We start from the raw sequence: 7,476 nt of genomic DNA on the forward strand, positions 1-7,476 counted from the left end.
ACCTTCTAATATATTTCATTATATTATATATTCTTCCATTGTCTGCAATATATTCTAGACCGAACCCTTGTTTCCCATATTCTTCATTTGTTCAATGCTTCTCACCCCTTCCTCTATATATACCCTGTCGAATCTCCCTCATTTGTATAAACACCACCTTTTTTAAATTCCTATCGCCTTCTATCAAATCATTTGCAACGTTCGTCAATTTAATCTCTTGCGTATTATGCTTAGCTTTGAAACTTATCTAAAATTTCCCAAAAATCCTAATCTAAATTCTCAAATTTGAAAAAGGGTGGTTGGATAGTTAAAGAATCAATAATTTATGGTCAGTAATCAGGAGATTATTAATAGTAAATCAAAGAACTTGTGAATTCTGAAATTAAAATATCTTCGAATACGGGTTTGGGAAAGTTGGTTTATGGAAATGATTATTTTTGTAGGATTAATTTGATTGAGAAAAAGTTCAACTATTGAAGGTGTTGATTGAACTATAGAGGTAAAAAGGGGATAAGGAGGAGGGATTGATGGCAGATCAAGTGTTTAAAGGTAGCCAACCGGTTCATCTCATCAAACACCCATCTGGAGTTGTTCCAACTATTCGGTAAGTTCTTAATTGGTTCTTCTTTAAACATGTGTGTGTGTGTGTGTAAGATATGTTCAAGTTTTATGATTGAACAACGAAAAAACAAAATGATAAAAGTATATGTTTCTGATAGTCTACACCAAGGTTCTAAATCATGTGACGCGTGACATGACGACAATGTCAAATCTCAATTTTTATGATCCATGACGAATCACGATGTTTTTCAAAACGTGACTTAAGACGGTAATCTTTTATATATAAAAAAAAGACAAATCATATAATTATAAATTTATATAAAATATATACTTATATCAACCCCTAATAACAAAAACTTAACAAGAACTCAATAGTGTCATTCCCGATCCGAAAAAACAAAAAAATGTCTTAAAAAACTCGTGTCATAACACGCCTTGACCCGTTTTACCATGTGGCATGCCTAGCATATCCATCATGAAGGCTTTCAAAACAGTGTAGTCATGCCGCTCGTCATGGCATACCTTGACACGTCTTTTAGAACCATTGTATAGACTAATATAGAAACATCACGTAAAACAAAATCATAGAAAAGTGGTCTTAGTATGCATTTTAATTTCCATGATGAGTGGATATATCAAGATTCAAAAGATTGGAGAAAATAAAGAAACACCTCTTCCTTAAAAGGTGTGGGAATACATACATTGATTTTTTTTACAATGTCTTTTATATATTTGTAGAAACATAGTGTCTATTGTCAATCTGGACTATAAATTGGATTTGAAAACTATAGCATTACAGGCTCGAAATGCAGAATACAACCCAAAGGTATGTAGTATTTGTCTACTTGTTAATGTTGGAATAAAATTTGGATGCTTTTTTTGGAAATTGCTTATTAATATTTTTATCAGGTGAAGAATTAATTATACCATGTGATACCCTTTTTCTCTAGTTAACATCATTCACATATTGTTTTTTATGTGTACTCCATCTAGCGTTTTGCTCCTCTTATTATGAGGATAAGAGAACCTAAAACTACAACACTAATCTTTGTGTCTGGGAAAATTGTAAATTTTTATTCTAACCTAAAGCTCTTATCAAACATGACTCTCATAATTGTCATACATATGGTACACAGATTGTAAATTTACAATTTAGTATCAAGAAAATACCTTTGTATTCAAAGTATTTTGGTTGTTCTTCAGGTTTGTACAGGAGCCAAGAGTGAACAACAATCAAAATTAGCAGCACGAAAGGTACATGAGTATTATTATAATCTTTTTATTTAAAGAAGAAAATGCATAATCTTTACAAACATCAAACATTCTAGTATTTAAATCATTTTTTTTGGAGATAAAGGCTAAAGCAATCAAACAGTGTTGCTATTCCTGTTATTTTTTTCTTTTATTGTATGCTTACATACTTTATTCTTGTCCAGTATGCTCGAATTATACAAAAACTTGGTTTCCCAGCAAAATTTATGGTAAAAACTCTTATCAAAAACTTTTTTTCCAGAAAAAATCAATGAATTAAATAATTTTGTGTAATTTTTTAGGATTTCAAGATCCAGAATATAGTTGGATCATGTAATGTGAAATTTCCAATTAGACTCGAAGGACTTGCAAACTCTCATGGTGCTTTCTCAAGGGTAAGTTTCTTATTAATTGTTTCACTAAAAAACTCAACTTAATTTAGATAATTAATTGTCTTTAATTCATTTTAATTGCGTTTTTTGTGTAGTATGAGCCGGAAATATTCCCTGGATTGGTTTATCGTATGAATCAACCTAAAATTGTGTTGCTCATTTTTGTTTCCGGGAAAATTGTTCTTACTGGATCAAAGGTTAGAGATGACATTTTTCTTGATATATTTTAATAGTTTATGTTGTTGTTTATTTTTATAAGCTTTTATGGTGTTTATTGTAGGTAATAGAAGAGATGTACACTGCCTTTGAGAATATATATCATGTGCTAATAGAGTTCAGAAAGAATCAACAATAGTAATATTTAGTATGGGGGTGAGAGAATGAAATTGTATTTGGCTTCTATGCCAATTTATTCGTCCATTGAATAAATATATTAACGAGAAGAATTTTGTGGCATTTTAGTGGTGCTGAGTAGGGTTTTTAGACAATTTTCACTGTTGTTTTGTTTAGCTTGAAAAGAATAACATGAGTTTGATAGAAAAGTTAGTAATACCACAAAACACTTTTGTGCCTTTTTGTGTTCAACATCACACACCAAAAAAAAATTTAAAAGATATCTACAATTTTGGTCAATATTATATTATTTTATCTACTAATTCAATATCTGAATTCCAAAATAATTAATATAATCTAATTGAAATATTAATTACAACTTAAACCCCTTAATTCTTTTAGTTTCGAACTATACATAATTAACAAACTGGTCTCTCATAAATCGTCTTTGACATTTGAGCTTAGGTTATGCTTTGTGTGTACCCAAAATGCTCATGCTTAATTAGAAATATCACTAACTTATTGTGTCGGTGGTTATATCACCCATACTGACCACACCATGTGAAGTTGTATGGAGTGGTGGGGGAGTATATAGGAATGACAATGAACCAGTTCGTGGTTAGGGATGGTATCCTTATTCTTGAACCCGAAATGATATCCTTTCTCAACCAGACTCATTTTCCGTTTGGCGCCCCATTGGGGTAATAGTTTTCCCCGAACCCTAATTGAAATCCCTGAAACCCGACCCATACCATGAAAATGGAAAACTAATTTTTTTTTTTAAAAAAAAAAGGAAAAACTACAAATATTAAACAATGGGGCTTATATTATATGTATTACAATTATCTTGTATATTAATATAACCTAAAATATAACAGAAATAGTGTTTAATACATAAATGAAGAAAAATATGTTAACCAATCAATCCAAACAAATCATATTAAAAAGTTATTCATGTTAAATATTTGTATGATCATGTGTTTTGATCAACAGTTAGGAGGAAAGCTTGGGCTTCACCCTGGGACGTTTTTTGTATTTTTTTTATGCCAAAATGTAAAAGTTTTGACTGCAATGACCAAAGTGTCGAAGTGGTTAAAAAATTATGGCAAAAATCTAAAAACACTAAAGGTTACTATTGCTAAGCTCAATGAACTTATATTATATATATATATATATATATATATATATATATATATATATATAGAGAGAGAGAGAGAGTTAAGTTCAAATGTTTCTACTATCTATTGTGTGCATGTAAGATTGATTCTGGACCAATCATTTTAGTTATTTTAAGAAAGTAATCAATGCATATTAAATGCTAAAGATTCAATTAATACTCATTATATCTTCAACATGTAATATGCATTAATTACTTTCTTAAAATAACTAAAATGATTGGTATATAATCAATCCTACATGCACACAATAGATAGTTAGAATACAATAACCTAATCCTATATATATATATATATATATATATATATATATATATATATATATATATATATATATATATAATGCAGTAGCTACATATTGATTTTGACGATTGTCTAAACCATTATATATTTAAATCGGAATTGACTTAATTGTTTAGTGTTTCTTTATGTTGATGTAGATTTAATGAGTCTAGAATTTTTTTTTTATCATAAATTGTTATCACACTATAACGAGTGAGAAGGCAAACGGTGAATAAATTGTGTTGCTAAACGTTTTTGGATGATAAAACCAATTCTTTTGAAGACTACATTCATAGATCTAGGGGATATAACATTGTTGTACATGATTCATTGTACTTGGTTAAGAAGATACACCGTGTCTGGTGCGAGGAAACCAAACATATCAAACACAAATAGTATGAACACCTGTTGATTTTTCAATCATGATTTCTCATGTTTTGTGAGTTTGCATGTGACAGCTTTTAAAGCAGCATGTCCCGCCTTGAAACCCCCAACCCTCAAGCCCAATAGAGAGGATACTCCTGTAAAGTCTACACAAACATGTTTCACTCCACATCCAAGAACCAAAATATCAGCCGGTCTAAGTATATTAAACATAGAGTACTTCAAAATAATAACTTAATTAGATATATAGACTCAAAAAATCAACTAATATCGTTAATTGGGGTTCAGGTCATTTTCATCCAACAATAATAGTTTTCAACCAAAGATTTTGGAATCCTTTAGAGTAATAATAGGAAAAATTGGCGTCGAATAATAAAATAACAAAAAAGATCACAAAGATTATTTTTTTAAAGATCATTATAATCTTCAGATCTTGATGTACAAGATACAAATCACTTCTTATTTTGCAACCAATGACAACCTTCTAAACTCTTTGTATAAGGGTGGATAAATATTCTCCTAAGTCATTCACGGAGCATCTAAGTGATGAGCACACTGGTAGATACGTGGGTATCTACACTTTTGCTAACATATGACAAGAAAACAACATCAAGAACCAATCAAACAAAATGTGCGAATCTACACTCTTTGTTTTATCCCTTGTGTTACAACAGTAGGAGTCTTAGAGCTTTGACAAGAAAAAAACATCAAAAACCAATCAAACAAAATGTGCGAATCTACACTTTTTGTTTTATCCCTTGTGTTACAACAGTAGGAGTCTTAGAGCTTTGAAAGGCGTAATAAATAGAAAACACGATTCGAATAAAGAAAAAATAACCTTCTATTTGATTCGATGGGGGAGTTTTGTCAGTCGCAATGTTGGGGTTGTGATGGTGGAGAACCAGGAAGAGGAAGAGAAGAGAAGAGTGGAATGAAAACATGTGGTCTTTAGAGTTAGAGATTGATTAAGATTTAAGGCTTTATTCTTTTACGGCATCTACAACCCAACAACAAAACTTGTTTTTTATACCAACATGATATGGATCATCTGCAATATCACTCCATTTCCTACACCAAAATGATATAACATTTTTATGTGTCATATATAGTCCCTCATCTTTCATTATTCTATACTATTCTATAATATATAAAAAAATATACCATAAAAATAATAATTATTCATTATACTATTATTTTTGTATTAAAGTGCCATTAATTAATATTAAATATAGAAAATATGTTTTAAATATAGTTTTTTATTTTAAAAAATGTAATTTTAATAAAATAACTAGAAGAAGACCCGTTGCGCCGTTGGCGCAGATTTGGATGAGTTTTGACAGGATTTGTCTATGCATGTTTAAAAAAGATTTGTATGTGAAAAGCAAAAAGAGACGATGAGGTTTCAATCAAGAAAGAGTGAACAAACTAATTTCATATGAAAAGGCTTATCCCAAGGATTTTCATAAATGAATTAAATTTATTGAGAAGCTATACCACAAAAGACCTTGCCTCAATATGGTAAAATTATAGAATACAAAGTAAAAATAAAAATATTAGAAACCGATCCATTTTATACAGTTCTGTTCATACACGCCATAGGTGATGATGATATAAACATTGCATTTTTTGCTTATCATCAGGCTATCAACTCCATATAACAATCTATTAAAAAGGACCATCGTGCCCTCTCCTACTTCAAATATACACCAACAAAGATAAGTGAAATTACAATACATAACTTTGTAATTTTAACTTTGGCATAAGTGTGACATCCCTCAATTTTCAGAACCAATTAAAACATTTTTCTTTATGCTTTATATAATTGGGATGCGGAAATTCCCAGTTAAACAAAACATTTTGAGATGACAAAATTTATTTCATTTTGATAAAAACCTCTAGGATGTCATTCGTTCATATGCAAACATACATTACAGCGTAAATATGAAAGTACCAAACCCTTTGTAGATTCATATATCAAATATAAATAAGAAAGAACAATGAAGAACACAGAAGTATTACAAAGTTGTATTTCACAAAGAAATGGGTTGTTTTCACCAAGAAAATGTATTGTCACAAAGATGGTAACCCAGACGATTACAAAGACACAATTAGGGTTTAACCCTAATACATAAATATATAATAATCTATTCTAGTGAATCCTTTCAACCAAAGGATTATATCTAATCTACATATAAACTAATCTTGTATAAAAGGAATGGATCATATCAGATCCTCTCCAAATTCGAATACCAACACTAGCACATCAGATGTTGATCAGAGCATCAACTTCAGGGAGTCTCGCTAATCAGAGCAGCATCGTCAACGTCTCGAGATCAACTTTAGCTCCAGCATCAACGTTAGGGCAACACACTGATCAACTTTAGCTTCAGCAGACAATACCATTAGTGTATGAGTGTTCAGCGTATCACCTGATCAATGTGTCATCAATGTATAAACATCAACATCTGGACACACTAACCAATCTTCAGTAGATGGTGTCTTGAGTCTTCAGGATCTTTCAGTTATCAGGGGATAATCTTCAATCCTCGACATATGAACTTCCATCAGAATATCTTCAGATTAACTAACTAACTATGTATATTTTTTGCATCATCAAATCTATACAATTGAGCGACCCAACAATCACCCCCTATTTGATGATGCCAAAACTAAACTAATAAATAATGAACTAATAGATAAATACAACTGAAGTAATATGATGATTTCTGCTCCCCCATAGATTTAGCTCCCCCCTCATATTTATAACCTTCTTCTTTCAAGAGTGTCTTCTATTTATTGAAAGTCCCAAACCCTTTGTAGATTCGTAGATCAAATATAAACAAGAAAAAACAATGAAGAACACAAAAAGTATCACAAAGTTATCTTTCACTAAGAAAGGGGTTGTTTTCACCAAGAAAATGGGTCATAACAAAGACGGTCACCAAGACAATTACAAAGACATGATTAGGGTTTAACCCTAAAACATAAATATATACTAATCTAAACTAGTGAATCCCTTCAATCAAGGGATTATATCTAATCTACATATAAACTAATCTAGTATAACAGGAATGGATCATATCAGATTTTCTCCAGAT

General features: G+C 30.5%; 1 protein-coding gene across 1 annotated transcript; it reads left to right on the forward strand.

The window, feature by feature from the left end:
- The first annotated feature begins 527 nt into the window (after positions 1-527).
- On the forward strand, positions 528-2,665 carry LOC111890057 (TATA-box-binding protein). The gene is made up of 8 exons (XM_042895576.2): positions 528-604; positions 1,300-1,387; positions 1,555-1,626; positions 1,765-1,815; positions 1,998-2,042; positions 2,115-2,207; positions 2,300-2,401; positions 2,485-2,665. Exons 1-8 carry the CDS (start codon positions 528-530, stop codon positions 2,557-2,559), a joined length of 603 nt encoding a protein of 200 aa, XP_042751510.1. The 3' UTR covers positions 2,560-2,665.
- The last annotated feature ends 4,811 nt before the right edge of the window (positions 2,666-7,476 follow it).

This window comes from Lactuca sativa, chromosome 6 (genome assembly GCF_002870075.4).
Source record: "Lactuca sativa cultivar Salinas chromosome 6, Lsat_Salinas_v11, whole genome shotgun sequence".
Lineage (NCBI taxonomy): Eukaryota > Viridiplantae > Streptophyta > Magnoliopsida > Asterales > Asteraceae > Lactuca > Lactuca sativa.

Excerpts from the sequence above, each read along its gene's own strand:
- LOC111890057 (XM_042895576.2), top strand. The coding sequence starts at position 528 with ATGGCAGATCAAGTGTTTAAAGGTAGCCAACCGGTTCATCTCATCAAA. Across the intron at positions 1,816-1,997 it reads CAAAATTAGCAGCACGAAAG|TATGCTCGAATTATACAAAA; the intron begins GTACATGAGTAT and ends ATTCTTGTCCAG. Across the intron at positions 2,043-2,114 it reads GTTTCCCAGCAAAATTTATG|GATTTCAAGATCCAGAATAT; the intron begins GTAAAAACTCTT and ends GTAATTTTTTAG.